General features: G+C 34.8%; 1 protein-coding gene and 1 pseudogene across 2 annotated transcripts in view; one reads left to right on the top strand and one right to left on the bottom strand.

The window, feature by feature from the left end:
• The first annotated feature begins 757 nt into the window (after positions 1-757).
• On the top strand, positions 758-1,463 carry LOC109447682 (large ribosomal subunit protein eL29; annotated as a pseudogene).
• A 1,205-nt stretch (positions 1,464-2,668) lies between these two features.
• Positions 2,669-21,456, bottom strand: part of PYGO1 (pygopus family PHD finger 1) — a 31,466-nt gene continuing 12,678 nt past the window's right edge. Inside the window, exons 2-4 of one of the 2 annotated variants that reach the window (XR_002137397.2) lie at positions 14,380-14,465; positions 12,127-13,301; positions 2,669-2,738 (exon numbers count right to left, since the gene is read on the bottom strand). Coding sequence is in view for 1 of the 2 variants with exons in the window: in XM_019732295.2 (XP_019587854.1) it covers positions 12,177-13,301; positions 14,380-14,465 (1,211 nt within the window). In the remaining variant the exon portion in view is untranslated. Of the gene's footprint in view, positions 2,739-7,154; positions 13,302-14,379; positions 14,466-21,456 lie in introns of those variants that run through there. The other variant, XM_019732295.2, reaches the window with a different exon arrangement.

Here is a 21,456-nt window from a genome sequence, read left to right as displayed (position 1 = left end):
GTTTATGCATTCTATTTATATAAAATTTTAAAGTCTAGATTCTCACACTATATAAAGACACAAATGATATAATGTGTGTATGGAAGAAAATAAAAGGAAGACTTTGTGATGTTTGGGAATTTCAAGAAAATCTATCAGCAATTACTTTGTCAAGCACACACACACCTCTGCAGTGAAACTGTCCTCTGACTACCGTAGTCTTACTAAACATTTACACTCAGTGAATTAGATCTTAAAAAAAAACCTGATTAGTTTTGTTAGTGAATTATCACAGCCACTGATACCAATTTAAAACATTAATTTTTATACATTCTTTCATAACGTATATAATTGTCTAAAAATTATTTCACAAGCCTTGAAACTAATTAAATCTTAAAGTCTTGATTGGTATTTCTTATTAGGTCTAAAAAACAAAAAAGTTCTAATCTAACCCATGTATAGATAGAAATTTGACATGTGGCTCTGCACACAAGTGGGGAAAAGCAAAGAAAGGAATTACTATCAATAATATTTTGGTGATAGGAGAAATGGTTACCATAAGGAAAAAAATGAGGTTGGATCACTACATGCATATGGTGTCACACACAAAAATGAATTTCATATGAATTAAAGACATACAAGTTTGAGACTTAAAATATATATATATTTGTATGATTTTGGAGTAAGAAAGGATTTCTTAAATATGACATCAAAAGAACTAATCATAAAAAAAAATTAATAAATAAATAAATAAAAGAAAAGATTGAAAACTTGAATTAAAATTAAGAACTGGTAATCACCAAAAGTCACAATAAAGAATGTTAAGATATTTTAGCTTTCTTTTCCAGTCCTAGGCATTTTAGGAGCTGTCTGGGACTGGCTGGCTTCAATGCAGACATGGCGAAGTCCAAGAACCACACCATGCATAGCCAGTCCTGAAAATGGTACAGAAACGGCAATAGGAAACCCCAATCACAAAGATATAAATCTTAAGGGGGTGGACCCCAAGTTCCTGAGGAACATGCGCTTTGGCAAGAAGTACAAGAAGGGCCTGAAGAAGATGCAAGCCAACAATGCCAAGGTCATGAGTGCACGGGCTCAGGCTATCAAGGCCCTGGTAAAGCCCAAGGAGGTCAAGCCCAAGATCCCAAAGGGCGGCAGCTGCAAGCTCAGTCAACTTGCCTACATCACCCACCTCAAGCTTGAGAAACGTGCTCATGCCCGCATTGCCAAAAGTCTCAGGCTCTGCCGGCCAAAGTTCTAGGCCAAGGCTCAAACCAAGGCCCCAGCCCCAGCTGAGGCTGTAGCAGCAGCAATGCCTCCAGCTCAGGCTCTGGCTCCCAAGGGTGCCCACCTAGGCCCCCACGAAGCCTCCAGAGTACAGGCTTCTGTCTGCCTATGTGAGGACAGAGGGACTGGTGGAGGGACCCCTGGGCTGCTGTCTGCGTGGGGCTGGTGTCCTCCTGTGCTATTTGTACAAATAAACCTGAGGCAGGATCTGTCAATCAAAAAAAAAGATATTTTAACTTTATATTATTAATAACGAAGTATGTGTGTATATATTATGTATATATGTATATATATACATATATACATAAATTTTTCAAAGCCCTTCAGCCAAAGACCACAGGGAAACCTATAGTTAAACAAGTTGAGTTCATTACTCGTTGAGCAAGGGAGAACACACACTATTGGGTGTCTCAGTAAGAGGGTGTTAGAATTTGAGGGAAGGTCTAAGGAAGGAAGGTCAGATTGTTTCATAAAGAGATGGTAATTCTATGACTGGGTAAAGAAGTAGCTGTTCATAGCATCTTCCTAGAAAAAACCTGAAAACAAGCCAAATGTCTATCGATAGGTATATTCACGCAAGAAAGTATTATACAACAATAAAAATGAATTAATTATAGCTATACACTGGATGGATGAGTGAAAAAAAGCAAGTCATATAAGACCCTTAAGGAATAATGCCATTTTCGTAAAATTTTAAAATAACGAAAACCAAATATACGGTTAAGGGTTCCTACATATGTGACAAAACTATAAAGGAAAGTAGGGCGTAAAAAAGGAAAGTGGTTAACTCCTAGGTGAGGGTCATGCAGTGGGACCCTTTGTGCTAACCATCAGAGCTGATTCTGCTCAGACACACTGCATGAATTAAGACAGAGGCTCTCAGAGTGTGGTTTCCTGACCCCAATATCAGCATCATTTGGGAACTTACTAGAAATGCAGATTTCCAGATCCCACTGCAGACCTAATGAACCAGAAATTCTGAAAGTAGGGCCCAGAAATCTGTGTTTTAACAAGCCCACCAAGTAATTATGATACACACTAAAGCTTGAGAACCACTAGGTTAAGGGAGAGGTTTTCTTGGGGGGGAAATGGAAACTTACAAAGCCAAGAAGAAAAACACAAGTTGCTCCATTCTCTCATCATCCCAAGGAGAAGCACACTGGGGCCAGAGCACCATGCTGGATGTGCGGTGTGTGTTTACATTTCAGGAAAGGAGTTCCATCTCTTGCTGTTCGTCCTTCTTATAGGGCAAACATGAAAGGAACCTTGTGAAACTACTAGGGCACTAGGCAGTCTTGGTTTAGGTGTGAACTCTTTGTAAGACCTGTCTGAGAAAGCCAGCTACCTGGATACCTTGACTCATGTGGAAAGTTTTAGTTGGAGGAAACTACCAGTACCATGGCAAGCTGAATTCAGGTGCAGCCCCTCCCATGGGGAGACAGGAGGTCCAGGTCCTATTGGCTGGTTCCCTAGAAAAAGCCAGAGAGAATACCCAAAGTCACTTTGTGTGATTCTGTTCATATATATTACCTCTTTATTGTCCACACAGTTGTCTGTATGATCCTTCTCCCCTGAAAACCCTCCAATCACTTTTCATCTCAGAGTAAAAATCAAGAACCTTAGCATGAACTACAAAATCCTACATAATCTGGTTTCCTGTTAATTTTCTAATCCCACCTCATTTTACTTTTCCTCTTGTTCACTCCATTCCAGCCACACTGGCCTCCTTGAAATATCTGAAATGTACCAAACATGCTTCTGCCACAACGTCTTTGTACCTGCTGTTACCTTTGTCTAGAATTCTCTTCCCGTTATCTGTGTACTGTCTCCTTCACACCATTACATAAATATCTTTTCAATGAACTATTAAATAAATATGAATTTCTTTGCACTTCTTGCACTACCAGCACCAGCATTCCCTATTCTCATTCCTTTTCATTTCTTCATGCCACATATTCCATAACATACTTGATAGTTTACTTATTTTCTGTCTCTTTAGAATAAAAACCTCGAGAGTAGTGCTTTTTGTCTGTTCAATCTGCTGTAGTCTTAGCATCTAAAACAGAGTCTGATAAAATAAACTCAATAAATATTGAATAAATGAATGTCTACTTATTGGGTTTCATAATGTTTATTTTTTATTCTTTAGTTTACCTTTCAGGATCCTGAAACATACTTAACGTCTTTTCCTGGCTATTCTGTTATTGTCATCTTGAGTGGATTGAAATTTCAAAAGGTGTTGGTTGGGTGTTTTTCTTATCATCAGATTTCTTCATCTATTTTGAAATTTTTATTTACAGTGAGTTTTTGTCTTTTATTTTTCTTTCCTCTGGGTCCATCCTTTCCTTTCTAGAAGTTTTATGTTGTCTCCAACTTGTGTCTTTGGGACGACAATTCAGCCAAGTGTTAATTCACTGTTTCAGTTCTTTGGTGATACTGTACACCAGTTACCAACTGAGCAGACTTCAAAACTGTGCACTCTGCCACCTTAGGCCTGTATTTCCTATGAGCTAGAGCCTCAGGTATCAGTTGGAGGCAGGTTTTGCTTTGTAGCCGCCTTTCACAAGTGGTGCAGCAGTGGAGAGAAATCCCAGCTCAGCCCCTGGCTTACAGCAGTGCTGTTTTTTACCCCTTTTCATTCCTATTATTTCTACCACTTAAAAGAAATCAGTTTACCAGAGGCTCATCAATTTTATTAATCTTAAATAACCTACTTGTGGCTCTACTGTTCCTCTCCAGTGTTTGTTTTCTATTTTATTTCCTTCCTTCTCCTTTCCTTAGGATTGTTTTATTCTTTTATCCTCATGAGCTCAATACTTAGCTCATTATATTTTGGGCTTAAAAATTATATAAAGCTATACATTTGCCTTTCACTGCAATGTTACTGCATCTCATAAGCTTTGCAATGCAGTAGCACTTGTAAGACCTCATTATCCTGTCACATTAGAATTTCCAACTGCAAACTTCTGCTCTGGACCCAGAGTCAGGCAGTCTGCTGCTTCAGTATGGCTTATGCTTTCTTTCTATACTTCTTGTCCTTGGATATATTTATGTTGGCTTTGAGCTCAATTTTACCTTTATATTTATCACTGCTATATGTGTAGAATAGAGTGGGTGCCTTAGAGCATCGATTGACAATATTATTTTATAAGTCTCTGTACACTTCTTCTCTCTTACAGCAGGTAAGATAAATGCATTTTCATTTTTTTCCTTCCATGTTTAAATAGAACTTTTGTACAAAGTTTATCTTGATGTAATTTGCTTATTGTCATTTCTATTACCTCTAATGCCAAGTTGCATCAACTGACATGCATCACATTATACAGCCTCTTTTCATGCAATACTCAAAGCACCTGATGGTTGCTTCAAATAAAATTTGAAGATCTTTTGCAAACCTAATCTTATCATTCAAGAAAGTTTGTTCTTAATATTGCTACAATGGTGTCTCTGCTTCAGGGATCGTTAAGCTGCTAAGGTTGTGGAACTCCTCACCAATTAATTTTTTATTAACAGAACTGAAGTCCTAATTTGTTAAAATCAACATGAAGATATGTTATGTTCATACTGTTATGTATAAACTTCATAGGAAAAAAAGGTATGTATATAGCAAGTCCTGTCTGAAAATATTGCTTTGCTCCTCAGTATAAAATTAAATTCCTGGAAAATTATAGGCAATTGATCGCTTAATGTTTCCTGAGATATCTCCTACCCAAAGCCAAAACTGTCACACCTACTTGTCTGATGAAAGCACTTAAAAAACAGTAATTTTTCTCTAAAAACTAATTTTATTTAAAAGAATCTGAAGCATAACACTATAGTAAACAAATTTATAATACATATTGTTCAAGAAAGCCTGCCATACATAATTTCTACTAATAGTAGGTCTATATACTGGTAAAAACATTATTTATACAATGCACAAATGACATTTAGCATGATCCCTGAAAAGAATGACCAACAATAACATGGACTGTTTTGATAGTAGAACCTCTATTTGTCCTATTATTTATCTAAAGAATAAAAAAAAAAAAATGTGGAAGAAAAGTTAAACTCCAATTTTAAATACTAACATGGTGTTTAAGGAAGAAGAACAGGGGATCAAAAAGAGGAAATTGTAAGACTCAAATACCTTTAAAAGAAAAAGGAGATTTGGCTTAACACTATTTATAGTAATTATTAGAAAAGTAATTCAGAATTGAGAATTTTTTGGTTTAATACTTGGAAGCCCTTAGACAAACTATCTACCATTCTTATCGTAAACATTCTATCAGTTACGAAGCCAATTTTATTTCTCTGAAAACTGTAACCTGTACATTAACCATATAAAGAAAATAAACAATTTGGGGGGAACCTAGTCACTTCATACTTTAAATTTTTCCACAAAGCAATTCATGAATCACTTAATACTAATACTTCTTTAAACCTCTGATTTAAAGAGAAACCTACTCAGGGCCAAAAGATTTATGTAAAAACACACACACACAAAAAAAATCCCTACCATGTAACACTAAATTTTTAAAAAATAGACCCATGAAAACACTGAGCATTCGAGTAAAATATAATGGGATTATGACACAGTATGTTATCTGGCATTTTTTAAAATATTAAGAACTAAATCAGATTTATTGCTATGCCAATTCTATAAAGTCAACAAATGTACAAAACATACCATTAACAACCACGCCAAAAATGATGCTGTATAGAGATATTAACAAAGCATAGGTAGACATTTATCTTGTAATATACATCACTGATATAGTAAGATCTTATTAATTCAGGATAGTTTCAATTGATAAAAGTCTAAAAATTTGAATACTTTAAAAAGATATGCAGTTTAAGCACTTGCACTCTTTTTTCTTTCAAATACACAAATTTGCATTGGCCAAGTATTATCTATTACAATTATTTGGGTACTTGTTTTATGACAAAAGAATACTTTTAAACTATTCTTAAATTCCATTTTTAAATAAATGCCTCTGAAAAGCTTAAATTTTCCCAAGATTGAACATTTTTCTTTAAAATCTTCATTAACTTTTATTAACAAATCTTTTCATTAGATAGTACAAAGTAAACACCATTCAAGTCCTTGTATCAGTGGATACAAGTCTAAGTAAGTTAGAGAAGTTTCATGGTAGCGTAATACAGGCATACCTCATTTCATTGTGCTTTATTGCGCTTCGCAGCTACTGTATTTTTTTTTACAAATTGAAGGTTTGTGGCAACTCTGCATCAAGCAAGTCTATCAGCACCATTTTCCCAATAGGCTCAGATGATAGCAATTTTTAGCAATAAAGTATTTTTAAATTAAGGTATGTACATTTTTTTAGACATAATGCTATTGCACATTTAATAGACTGTAGTATAGTGTAAACATAACTTTTATATGCACTGGGAAACCAAAAAAATTTGTGTGACTTGCTTTATTGCGATATTCCCTTTATTGAGTGGTTTGGAACTGAACCTGCAATATTTCGGAGGTATGCCTGTAGTTTCTTAGTAAATGAAGATCAGTGTTACTATTTGTTTTCGTTATGGTGGAGTGAATGATAGCTCTTTTGGTTGAAAGATATCAGAATAAGTTCAAAGTCTAGTATATAAAATTTTAATGGTATGGGCTAAAAATATCCACTGTCAGAATCTAACTCTTTAGTAAATTATATCTGTAAGAGGAAGATAAACATTTTAAGAAATATTTATTGTGTTATGAGTGTTATGAATTGCTAACACCAAATTTTACCCCTTCTCCCATTTCAAAGACATCAGGCCATCTACTAATCCATAAATATTGATGTTTCACATACTTCATAGAGTAGCTTAAACATACCAGCATAAGAAATAATTAGTATTACATAGTAATTTCCTTTGCCATAGGAATAAATGTTGGACAAAGTCTGGAAACATTTTATTTTCCAATTTGAATTACAGTAATTTTGCCACAGACCACAGCACTAGTGCATGTGTTACTTTAGACATGCTCTAAGAACAAAACAAAAAATTACTGCAAAAATACATGTCACCAATGTGGAACACACTCAGATTTGTATAAAAGTACTGAACTAATATCCCAAAAAGAGGTATATGTAAACAGTACATAAGGAAGAAAGTTTTAATATGAAACAGTCATTTAAGTCACATACATCATGATAAGAAGCAGGACTTTCTTTTATAAGATATTTTAACTAACAAGCAACATCGCCTACATCATCTACGGAACAAGAAATACAGGTATTTAGAATATGTTTTAATATAATTGCAAGTAATGTATTTTGACAAAATATGACAAAGATGAAGCTTATCTGTTGGGTTTCATGAAAAGTTTTCAATGACATACAGGCAGCCTTTGACTTGTTAACGTCTGGCTTATCGATAGCCACTTTCTTTCCTTCATTTCCCCTAGACCACTCATCTCGGGAGATGTTAATGCCACCTCTAGCCTCCTCACTCCAAGGGTGCCTCTGAATTCCCATCATTGCACCAAGGATTGGAAAAATGCAGATGTGACTTCTACACTGCTCTATTGGATAAATGGAACACCAACAAAAGGGGAAGTTGCTAAAATTTGGAAATGAGAAGAAAACCTCTGGGTTCATAGTAGTAGAGGAAAGGAAACTGTTAAAAGTCCCAACATTCTAAAGGAAATGGTGAAGTGTTCTCAAGACAGTATCAGCCAATTCAATAAAAATACTGTTCCCTATGGTGCCTGAAATGTGTCATTTTGTTTGAAATTTTAGATATTAAATATTCATTCTGAACTAATAACACCCTTTTAAAAAAAGAAATGTAATCCCACTATCTTCAGTCACATCTTGGTAGAAAACACTTTTGACTTAAAATCTAGTCAGCCACAGCCACACAAAGAAAGGGGGTTGGAGGAAAGATGAAATTCTGAAGCACAGAGCATCTAGGAAGGGAAAAGCAAGTTGGCTTACATAGCATCCCACCCGAGTTTAGGATGGTCTCTAAGAGGGCACTGGAAAACACACCAAAGAATTTAACCTTCCTGAATCACATCAGAAAAAAGGAAATCTGCTTCTTTCTCCCACCTAAATACATTGATTGGTTCCCTAAAGAAGCTAAGCACTCAGCATCATACTATGGGTTAACTACATCATGGTTTAAATAAGCCTTTATGAGCTTCTCTAAGAATCTAATCATCTTATATAGATACCAAACCACTATTTACAAATGAACTTTAGGAGCCTTATTTTTAATTAAAAAAAAGTCTAAAATAGCACAAATGTTCATGCATATGAAACTCTACACATTGCAAAAAAGAAATCCAAAAACTATTCAGAGCTCCCTTTTCATTGCTTACATATATTTTTACTATTAAATACAATTACTATAGTATGTTGGATAAAAAGTACTAGCACTCTTAATTTGTTCAAGATGAAAGTTTGAAAGAAGACTGGATGAAAATTCCTGATACTTATTTTAACTTGGATGATTATAAAGTTGGCAGATTTCATGGGGATCTATACTATTGAGTTTCGTTTCTATTACTAGACAGAGTTGGGAGTCTAACCAAAACAAAACAAAACAAAACAAAACACAAAAAAATCAGAGTTCTTTATATTGTGTTAATCTATGAAGAGTAAGTACTAGTACTAGAAAATCTTCAGTTTTATGTACATAATCATCTAATTTGGATAACAAGAATCCTAACAGTATTCTAAAGTATTTCACGCAAAAGGAAAACACTGATCACAAATCTAAATTCTAAGCACTCTATCTGAAGAACAATTTTTCTTTTACAAGCTAAGCTGTTTCAGTATTAGTCCAGTAGCATCTAGAAGCAAGTGCACCAGGAATTCTCTAGTGAAATTAACAAAGCAAGTTCTGAGAAATGAACTAATGCTTTAAAACTTTCCATCAGTAACCTAGCATTGGTGAAAGAGCCTAACTGCTCAGTTTGTCAGGCTGAACTTTGGCAAAATGAGAATATAGGAGAAACTCCAAGAATTCCTGCTCAACTGTGTGCGTGTGTGTGTATGTGTGCATGTGAGATGAGGCCTTTCAGTGAAGGAAAAGAATTACACCCCCCAAAAAGGTGCAATGCTACTGGAAGATTATTCTACCTGTGTGCATTTCTTTCCATCACTAAATATTTTTAAACGTTTAGGGCAGCTCATCACTCGTCCTAAGAAAGTCACATCCATTTCTATAACAACCTTCTTTGGGTCAAATTAGTATCTGGTCATTTTTATAATTCATCACTTTCCCTACAAAAAACGGTTTAGATGACTTTTGACTTAGTGTTATGTAGAGACAAATGTAGAACTCATAAAAAAATTAATTCAAATACAAGAAAACATTCATCAGCTATGACTATAGTTCACTGCCAAAATCAACCACAAGTTTTTCTTTCGAATACTTACAGATTCTTATTTAAATAAGGTGGTCTACAGACCTAAATACCTGTGAAAAACTCACTTGTTTGTAACTTTTTAAAAACAATTACTTGGAAATGGAAAATGAAAAAATTGCATTACAAATCAAGTATCTTTTGACTAGAGTGGGAGAGGTTATTTCATTTTCACAAAATAACAATTGAAACTGTAAGCAACAGAGGGCTTTAAAAAACTGCATAATCAGTTTTAGCAATGAGCACAACGGAAGTACTGCCACGTAAAGCGTTAACTCCTGTGGCCCTTGGAAGTTTCTACTCAATACCTATCTAACTGCATTCAGTCATTTAAAAAAAAAAATCATGATCTGATGCTAGGAATGGGCACATAGCATGAAATGCATCATTTCTTAAAAATCAGCACTCACTAGGATTTCAAGAACAACACAACTACATCCTTAAATATTTAGAAAATTATGTATCTAACAAAAGCTACAGTGTAAGCAAATTGGGATCTTCAAGTATGCTACTGAACACAACAAATGTCAGCCAGCCAAAAATACTGCGTTTTAACCTGCTTCAAAGGAGTATTAGAATTTACATCATTTTATTTCCTACAACTGTATAAAGGTATATATTTTACAACTACTGAAAATATTTTGTACTGACCTCTAACTAGTCAGAGGTAACTGGAGAAAAACTTGTATTACTTTGTACCACATGAAATTGCTGTTTTTGTAGGTCACATTAAAGCACTGTATTTTTAAAAATAAGATTAATTCAAAATATGTATCATGAGTATTAATAACTTTCTTCTAATAGGATATTAAAAATTTCATTGTTATGAAATTCATCATTTGTTAGGCTGCATAAATTGTTCAAATCCTCCAATTATTCCTTCTCAAAGAATATGCTATTTCTTAGAAAAAGCTCCAAATGACGAAAAATATAGTTCATTGGATAAAGGCCTGGTGACTGTGGACATGACAAAATTTAATTGTCCAATTTAATTAACTTTGCTTTAGTAGCTTGTGATACGTGAGGTCAAGTGCTGTTATGTAAAAGAGTGAGTTCCTGTTGATTAACCAAAGGATGTTGTTTTTTAATCAGATTTTTCATGCATAATTTTAATTTCTTCATAATATGCTGCTGCTGTCATTTCACCAGGGTTTAAATAGTAGTAATTAATTATACCTTTCACAGATCACCATATGGTCTTCAGAAACTTTTTGGTCGCAATGATAATGATGGTGCAAGTTTGGGATCTTCACCAACACTCAACCATTTTATAAATTGCTATCAACTATCATACAGTTTTTGTTGTTGTTGTTTTTTGTCACAGGTTATGATCCATTCCAAAAATGGGTTTCTGCTGTTTTGAATCTTACTGAGTACACCTCAAACTGTCTCGGTTCTTTATCATCTCTCAAAAGGATACTCTCAGGTCCATTTTTACACTTTCCCCAGACACAGCAGAAACTCTTGTCTGCTGCAAGGCGTTGAATTATTGTTCGTAAGTTAGCTTTCACCTTGGTTCTTAATCGATTTTTGCTTAAAATTGATTTTGATCTCTCTGGAAACTCATTTTTGAATTCAGATCCCCAGAGCATGACTTTTCAAACTACCAGTAAGTAGTTCAGAGACCTCTTAGGCCAAATTTGCTTCTATCTATCTCATTTGCAATATGTCTCAGTTTGAAATCATGTTTTAAAAAGTATTCACAATTCTTCTGAGGATACTATATTATTTATTTCTCTGGAAAATAACAAAACAACTCAATAATCAAAGAGAAGTAAAGAGTGAAAAGCATAATACTGTTATAATTCTAAATAGCACAACTAGAAACATACTTTATATCAACTCTACTAACTGCAGTGAATTTTCAACTGATCTAAAATTAGCAATTTCATGTGGTACAATCCACAGGTTAATCAACAAATACTTACTGGGTATCTATGATATGCTGACATCTTTGTCATATCTGTACAAACAGATATCCTGGAGAGACTCACTTGAAACACAAAAGTCACTAATTTCAAGGACCCTAGTTAGGGAGGAGTCTATAATTTTTAAAAACATCCATAAAATGTATACTTTCTTCCATGTTATAGCTATACATATTTTTTTTCTGAAAACATGTTAAATGAATCCTTGAAAAAACACTTGAACTAAATGTTTAATGTGATATCGCCAAAGTTCAGCACTGAAATATACATTTTTCAATGGTTCTAACTTTCATGAGTCAAAACTTGCCTACATTTGCTATACATTATTGTGAAGCTTCAGGAGGCTTTTATACTTATGATTAACAACAACAACTAACATTTATTTGTATAGTACTTTCTAAAGCACCACCATATACATTATTCTCATTTAAGATAGAAAACAAAGACAATACAAAATTTGCACTAGCGATGAGGTGGAATATAATAAAAACTAAAAGGTAAATCATCTTTTTGCATGTGCATTTAAAAAAATAATGTAAAACATTAAAATCCTGTGTCACTGACCCTCTGTAATACATGGCGGGGAGGGAATCCACTTTAGTTAATGGCTGTGACTAAGCATCACTGCCCACCGCAGGTGGACCAAAAGTCTCTCTAGTGCGCATTAACTGGACGTCTTTGTCAGCCATACAGGTGTCACAGCCCCATACTGCAGATGCTTCTGCAGTGAGCAGGCCATAAGCTGTTTCAGTCATTCCAGTGCAGATTCGATGAAACCATTTCTGACAAGAGGCTTCACATAAGATGGCATCCTGATCGTCATTCACTTCATTTGTACAGATTCCACAAGGATACACTGGGTCAGAAGAAGAATGGCCGTGACGGCTTGGGTGGAGAGAGGATTTATTGCTTTTTTCGGTGGTGCACGTATCTGCTGCCCCTCTAGGTTGTCGTGGCTTATTCTGTGTCCCATTTGCATGGCTGTTGTTTGTACCTTCAGTGCTACTCGAACGGCTGTTCTCTTGATTGACTACATTGTTTCGATTAACATTTTTTAATTCAATATTACTCTGATTCACTGTGTCATCCATATTTAAGTGAGGTGGATGAGCAGAGGAATTTTGATTAGTGTTTTTGGTTGCTCCTTGATTAAAGTCTTGTTTTGGGGGTGGTGCTTTTGCTTGGCCAAAAGTATTTGGGGGAGGAATAAAAGAATGATTAGATTCTAATGAAGAAGTAAAATTTGAATTATTCCCAGGGACAAAGTTAGGTGCCAAGTCAGGATTAGATACCTGACCAGCACTCTGAGGAGGAATCTGATTGAAGTTTTCAGCAGGATTTTGTCTAAAATGTTGATTAGGCATATTAACATTCTGACTTAGTGCATTATTATAAGACGGATTTCCAAAACTTGAATTATCATGTGGCCCAAAGTTAAAAGCATGAGGTCGATTAAAACCCATGCCCAGAGGATTCTGAGGAAATGGGTGTGGCTGATTCCTGAGTGAGTAAGGACCACAGTACGGGGAAGACATCCTCGGAGGAACATGAGGTGGCATTCTGAATGTGCTATAGCCTCCAAAGCCAGGATAACCAGGGCCAAGATATGGGTTTGACGAAGGTAGTGGTTTGTAGGAAAGAGTATTATAGTTGTCATCAAATGGATTAGCAGCCACTAGGTGGTCAGAGTTGGGATTCGGTGGTGGCGCATACTCAGACAATGGAGGAAAAGAAGGCCCCTGAAATGAGAATGTAAGTAAAATACGTGCTTTTGATCAAAGAAGTCATTAAGATTGTCCTGCTATAAAATCTTAACACTTATGAACCTAATTTTAGTCAAATTTCTCTTGCAGTGTTCTGAAAATGTAACTCTTCACTTGACTCTTCAATTCCAAATGTTTATATACAATTATTTTTAATGATAAATATGTGTAGGTTTCTTTCATTTAGAAAAGGAAATAAAGTAACACTTTTCTGAGCTCAAATTCATTGTTACTTCAAACTCCAGAAGTATTTAACCTTCAAAAGAAGATACATTGCCATAATTTTCATTTAATATGCTTACCTATTATAACTAGAATCTTTCACTTAAAATTCTAACTAAAAATACCTTTCATACCCCCAAATAACCACAAAATTATATAATAATAAACAGGATCTAAATTTTTTTCTTAGCTCAACTTCTAGGAGTAGCTATTAACTTATTCCCAAAGCACTACACTCTAGGCCTCAGACTGGAAAAATAAACTGCCAGTTTTAGTTACACTGCAAGGTTAACACATGGTGGCCAAAATGGAAAAAAGTAATCTGTACATAAAGTATACTTATTTGCAGTCTTCATCATTAAAAGAGTGCTTCAAATTTATAGAGAATGAAACCATAAAGCCTGTATTTGTAACTGTTTATTACAACCACAGGTTATGGACAAAAGATACCTCCATCAAGATTGCTTCATGATATGCACTTACTACTGAATTATTATAATAGTTGAACATTATTACTTCAGGTTAAACTTGTGTCCATATATATTTTTAAGTCTTTGAATAGAACTGTAAGCATCTATGTCTTTTAAATTAAAGAATAAGCATTTTAATTCATCTGCCCATACTTCCCACTTGCAATATACACTTCAGGCCTACAGTCCAGCAATTGCCACTAGGTGCAGAGTAAAAAATAATAATAATATGATCACTGCAGAATTCACTATTAGGTTCTGAAGGAGGATAGGAAAAAATTCCATGACCAAGTTTAAATTTACCTCACCAGCCTGATTATATCCACAAAGAAAAACTGCTATTAAAGAAAACGTCAATTTACCTGTGTATTTGTTTTGCGTTTTTTCTTGTCTGGGCTTCCTAGTTGTACACCTGGTCCTCCTAACCCATCCAGTCCACTATCACCACCTGAAAATAAATAAATAAAATCCAGATAATATTTCCACTTATAAATGAAACCATTTTATATCTCTCATAGCAGTATTATAATTACCTATTAATATACTTTTATTTTTGTTAGATAAAAGCAATACTAAGCTTTTATTAACTTTGTTCAAAAACTCTTTCCCATAATTTCAGCCCCAAACAATAATTCATCTCTACTCCTATAGTAATTTTTTGTTATTCTTTCAGTGAAAAAGAAAGTCTCCATCCTGTCTTTAAACCTTCAGTCATCTGGATCCCTGTCTGTGAGGCAACCACTGTTGCTAGTTTCTGATCTATCTTTCCACAAATAATCCAGATAAATTCCAGTATAATACCTTTTTGGTTACCTATGGACACAAATGATGGTATGCATACTATACATAATAGTCTGTACCTTGCTTTCTTACTTGGAAATCATTCCATGTCATTATATATAAAACTGTCCCATTTTTCTAATAACTGAGTAGTACTTCACAGTATGATTATACCATAATTCATTAAATTTTGTTAACCCCCCACACCCATTATGGATATTTAGGTTGTTTGCAAACCTTTGCTCTTCTGCAATGTAAATCCACGTATAAATATCTCTACTTACATATACAAGTCATTTCTAGAACTGGAATTATGGCATAAGGTATGTGCCTTTTATTCTTAAAAGTATTGTGAAAATACAACAATGTATGTATTATTTTCTTAATAGTGTATGATCAAGCAAAAGCAAAACCTCGCCTGTGAATCTAAGAGATAAAAAAAAGTTTATCAATGGAATTTTTTTCCATTAAGAAAACTTTTTATTATGGAGAATTGTGAACTATACAAAAGAAGACAGAAGAATAAAATTATGTGCACAAATTATAGACACATTTGTAGGAACATATAAATACACAATTGTAATAGATTATAATTAAATCAATTCAATAAGTTGTCAGAGAATAGAGAAGACTTACATATATGGATTCTGGGAGTGGGATATATAAACTGAGACCTAAAGGATAACAAATTTCTCATGTGACGAGCAGAAGGAAAAGCCTCTAGGCAAAGAGAACAGCATGTGTAAAGATTCTTAAGTTGAAAGGAGCTTGATGTGTTTGAGAAAAGAGGCCAGTGTGTTAAGGGACTACGGAGAGTGCGTCTAAGAAGAGGTTGAAGAGATAAGCAAGGACCAGATCATTTTATACTGTTATGAACTGAACGTCTATATCCCCACAACCCACAAATCTGTATGTTGAAGCCCTACCCTCCAATATGGTGGTACCTGGAGGTGGGGCCTTAGGAAGGTAATTAGGGTTATTACATTAGGGCATGAAGGTGAGGCCCTTATGATGAGATTAGTAGCCTTAATAAGAAGAAAAAGAGAATGATCTCTCTCCCCAGGTGCACACACGGAGGAAAGGCCATGGAGGACATGGCAAGAAGGTGGGCATCTGCAAGCCAGGAAGAGCTCTCACCCGGAACCCGGAACCCGGAACTGAATTGGCTGGCACCTTAATCTTGCACTTCCCAGCCTCCAGACTGAGAAAATTTTCTGTTGTTTAAGCCACCGAGTCTATGGTATTTGTTATGGCAGCCAAAATAGAGGAAGACATAGAGCCTTATAGTTTATGGTAAAGAATTGGATTTTACTTAAAGAACAATGGATGATTATTTAAGAGTTTTAAGCAAGAATGTGACATGATTTGTTTTTAAAAGATTAATTAGCAGTGTTGAGAATAAACTTGCAATGGGATAAGGGCAGGAGCAGGGAGACCAGTAATGATAACTTTATAATGGTATTTCAGGAAAAGAAATGGTACTTGTCAATAAAGAGAAACTGTGTTGGAGATAGTTTCCCACATAACAAAATGCAAAGCAGGTTTCTGTAAGAGCCATTTAGAGAAGTTGAAATACTATGGAGGTGAAAACCTATGACAAACAGTAACAAAATTTAGTAAGGATTCTGGATGTTAAATTAATATTTAAACATCAAAAGCTTTCTTATATACAAACTACAACCAGTTAAAGATAAAATAGAGTAAAAGTTTTCATTTACAGGAACAAAACTAACCTTATATAAAATAGATAGCAATAAATTTAAGAAATGCACAAGATCAGTATGAATAAAACCTTTTTAAAAGCCCTATTGAGAGACAGAGAGGAAGACTTCTAAAAAGCAGAAAAGTACTGACTGTTTTGGCTAGCCATCTAGAACAAAATAACATCGTTTTCTACCTCATTTATTATCCCCAACAGCCTTGTTGTGTCCTCCTCAGAGACACCAGCACCCGGTGTCTGAGCCCGCAGGCCCCATTCTCCACACCCGCCCGGAGGCATTAACAGGAGTCTAAGCAGCAGCCTCTTCTCAGAGATCTGCGTTTCAACTCCATAGGGCCCCTCCCGTGAGTATATATATTTTAATAATTCCAACCACTTTCCTTTGTCCCACAGCCTTAGGGACAAGCCACTACTGTGGGTAGCTGCTTGCCACAGTTGATACCTCTGTGAAAACTTTAGTATCCTATTTTACCACTTCAGTGTAATATTTGTAAACAATTTTTACTTAAATTCTTTCTGTAAAAATAACTGATATGGTTTCTGTCTCCTGACTACACCCTGACTGACACATATCTCAAATCCCACTTCTACTAAGTTCACATCATTCCAGACATCTAGCTTACTACCTATCTACCTACCTACCGACATTTCCTTCTGTCTATACAGAGCAAAAGTAATACCTTTATAAACACGAGGTACTATTTTAAAAATAAAAGCATTAAATTATAACTTTATTAAAATTTAATAAAAGAAAAAGAATTAAGTTAAACTGAAGAATATGCTAAATGTTTCTTCAACAAGAGAATTTTGGGGGGATAGAATCCTCTAAGGTTAAGAAAAGACATTAACAAAAACACTAAGTTGAAGAAATTATGGTGTGTTTTTTTTTTCAATTTTAGATAGCATTGATTGACTTTCTGCTTTGAAAGTTGAGGATATTACAGTATCACATCTTACCCTACTTTTTCCCCTCTTTAGCAGGGTATTTTCTATATCTAGATTCAATTTTTCATTTCAGGTAAGTTTGTTTTTATCATATCTTTGAATACTTTTCTGCACTATTTCAGGGGTACTTATCATTATGTTAGAGATTTTTAGCTCCATATCTATTAGTTATCTCTTCCGACTTTACTCTTCATATTTTCATTTGCATTTAATCTGATTATCTGAAGCTTTCTATTATATAACTTAATTGTTAACCATCTCTAATCTGTTCCTTATTTCTAATTTATTTTTTTGTTCTATATTTTATTTGTTTCCTTAGGTCTGCAATTTACCTTTCATCGCATTTTTCTGTATCACAATTTTTTCTTTGAGCTCTTGTTTTATTATAACCACTTGAAGTCATGTGAAATATTTCCGTCTGTCTTTAGGTTATTGGTTCTTCAACTTCTGCATGCTCTTTCTTTTTATCTTCTTTGTTTTTGTTAGTTCATTAGTGTGGTATAGTATGTCGGCATAGTTAGCTTGCTTTTATTTTATCTTGCAACTTTGCCCAGACCTTTTTCCCCTCCCTCCTTTTCTTCCGCCTCCCCCCTACCCCACTGTGGTTCAAGCCCTTGTTTCTCAGTCTAGTTGTGTAGGACACAGCACCCTGGCCCATGCTGGTATTATGAGCCTTGCGCTCCCGGCAGCTCTCCCCAGCAGCCCAACTCCAGGGAGAGCTGTTGTTCATAATCTTAGCTGTAGAAGGCGCAGCTCACTGGCCCATGTAGGAATCGAACTGGCAGCCTTCGGTGTTAGGAGCACTGCGATCCCATGGCCTGAGCCACCGGGCAGGGCTGGCCCCCTGCCCAGAGCTTTCATTTGCTCTGATTTAACATGGATGAGTTTTGACTCCTTTTTACTCACATCTAAGATTGCTTGCTTGGTTTAGGTGGTATGCTTCATCTATTGAGATATGATTTTTTTTTATTCCTTTAAAGTATTTTAATGTTTAACACAGTGTGACATTCCTGAAATAAATCCAACTTACTCATTTTTATATGACTGGATATGTTAATACTCTCTTTTGGATGCTTGCCTATATTAGTAAGATTAACATCCAGGCTCCTAATTCTGAGGTTTTGTTAAATGCACATTTATCTAGTTGGGGCTGCAGTAATCCATTCACAGTGGATTCCCTTGTGTCCCCTGAGGCAGTGTGTATCCCTGGAGACTTTTCTGTCAGAGACAGTCTTTTTTTTTTACCTTTCTCTATTTCACTCATTTTTTTCTTACCCAAAGTGAGAAGATAAGAATACTCATTTAATTTCTTTCTATCCAGACTTGGGGTTACTAGTGCGACTTCTCGAAATTTCCAAGGGGCAGGAGCTGTCATAGAAGACTAAGACAGTGCATTTACCCTGTTCCACATTTATGGTATTGGACTGTGCCATTTCCTTCATTTGTTGAAGTTGCTGAACATTTTTACTGTTTTATTTAAACTGTTTTGTTCATTTCACTTAGAATTCAAAGAGATTCTGCAAAGTAGCTTTGTTCTACCATCTTAACTTAGAAGTCCATATCTAAATATAGCTCTGTTCTTTTCCTGAAGCTCCATAACAAACCTATGAGTTAAGAAGTCATCCCCATTTAAAAAAAAGGAATGGAAAGGGCTCAAACCATCAGTCAAAAGTAGCACTGAAATCTAATACTAGTAGTATTAGGTGTTTGTTTTCTTTTGCTTTTACATGTACTATCCAGTGATTTTTGAGCATATTCACAAGAGTGTGTAACCATCACCACTATTTAATTCCAGAACATTATCATCACACCAAAGAGAAACCCTGTACCCATTAGCAGTCATTCCCCCATTCCCCAGTCCCTGGTAAATCACTCATCTGCTTTCTATCTTATATGGATTTGCCTACTCTGGACATTTCATATAAATGGAATCTTACAATATGTGACTTTTATGTCTGACTTCTTTCACTTAACATCACATCTTCAAGGCCTATCCATATTATAGTATTAGTATTTCATTCCTTTTTATGGCTGAATAATATTTCATTGTATGGATATAGCACATTATGTTAAGCCATTTGTCAGTTGGTGAACATTTGGGTTGTTTCTACTTTTTGGCTATTATAATGCTACAATGAAAATTTATGTACAAGTTTTAATATGAATGTATGTTTTCAATTCTCTTGGCTATATAATGAGGAGTGGAACTGCTGGGTTATATGGTAAGTCTATGTTTAACTTTTGGAGGAACTGCACAACTGTTTCCCATAGTGGCTGCACCATTTTAGGTTCCTACCTGAAGAGGGTGCCAATTTCTTCACATTCTCCTTAATACTTTCTGTTTGTATTGTTTTTTTAAGCTAGCCATCCCAGTGAGAATGAAGTGGTACCTCATTGTGGTTTTAATTTGCATTTCCATAATTGCTAATGATGTTAAATATCCTTTCATGTACTTATTGACCATTTATGTATCTTCACTAAAGAAATGTCTATTCAAGTTCTTTGCCTATTTTTTTAGTTAGGTTGTTGGTCCTTTTTTTTGTTAAGTTGTAAGGATTCTTTATGTAGTCTGGATTCTAAACTCTTATGAGATAATGATTTGCAAGTATTTTTTCCATTCTGTGGGTTGTCTTTTCAATTTGATGGTGTCTTTTATCACAATAAGATTTTAATTTTGATGAAATCCAATTATCTATTTTCCCTTTGCTTAAGTAAAGCTAGGTTTATCTACTTCTAAGATACTAGTTTGCCTCCCTAAAATCTTATGCATATACTGTCTTCCTCAGTGGCCCACAAAAGGCAAAAATGGAAACTTCTGGTTGAAACTATAGGAACTCTTATCTTTTAATTATAATTTGATGTGGTAATCCCATTTGAACAGATGGCAAGTAAAGAACTAATAGTGAGATTCACTCCGCCCCTCAAGGTCATTTATTCAAAACCTGATGGTTTAGGAATGACTAAAACTATTACCAAATTATAACTATACAGTAGGCCTAAGCAAATGAACTGATGATTTCACATTAACAATTTGTATGCAGTTTTTCGTAACAGAATATACTGACATTCTCAACGGAGAAATGTGTTGTTCTTGAATCTGAATATTTAGACATTCTGATGAGTCTGGTATAGAAAAGAATTAGCAATGGTCTTAGAGGTCAAATAATAAAGTGATTATATAAATAAACAAAAGTATCGAAGTCCTGTCTGTCCTAACATGTCATGGATATTTCATTTTAACAAAAGTATAAATATAAAAAGGCAATTCTTAAATATAAAAAAATTATTAATAAGCTAGTTTCTAATCTCAAATGTAGAATAAATTACGATTCTCAGCATTAAGACTACTGAGTAACTGTAATTTTACAGTTAAAATGCAATGTGATTTAAGATGGACAAAATGTACTCTTATTGGTTAATATCTACCATCTATGTTCACTTCCCAAAAATTTAATAATTGCTTGTATTTATCCTAAGGCAAAACTGATATTATGAATCATTTAGATAAACTCATTTTCAAGTAATCTGTGAGCAAAACCACCTAAAATTCTTTTTTAAAACAATTGAGTTTTGTGGTATTCATTTTTTATTGAGTCTAACATTTCCCTCCATAAAACAATCTTCAAGTTCCCACTGATCTCTGTTCCCCCACTTATTGTTCATCTAAAGAGTTAACTATACAGATGCTCCTTGACCTGTGATGGGGTTACATTCTGATAAATTCATTAAAAGTTGAAAGTATCATAGGTCAAAAATGCATGTATAACACTACTACTAACCTACCATACTTCATAGCTTAGCCTAGCATACCTTAACTGTGCTCAGAACACAACATCCAAAAAACACTGGCAACACGGTACACTGTAGAGTATTGGTTGTTTACCCTCATGACCATGTGGCTGCCTGGGAGCTGTGGCTCACTGCCACTACCAGAATCATGAGAACCTTACCACCTATTGACAGCCCAGGAAAAGATCAAAATTCAAAATTCAAA

The sequence above is a fragment of the Rhinolophus sinicus genome, linkage group LG03 (genome assembly GCF_036562045.2).
Source record: "Rhinolophus sinicus isolate RSC01 linkage group LG03, ASM3656204v1, whole genome shotgun sequence".
In the NCBI taxonomy this organism is placed as follows: domain Eukaryota; kingdom Metazoa; phylum Chordata; class Mammalia; order Chiroptera; family Rhinolophidae; genus Rhinolophus; species Rhinolophus sinicus.
This window is presented reverse-complemented; position numbering and strand designations above follow the sequence as displayed.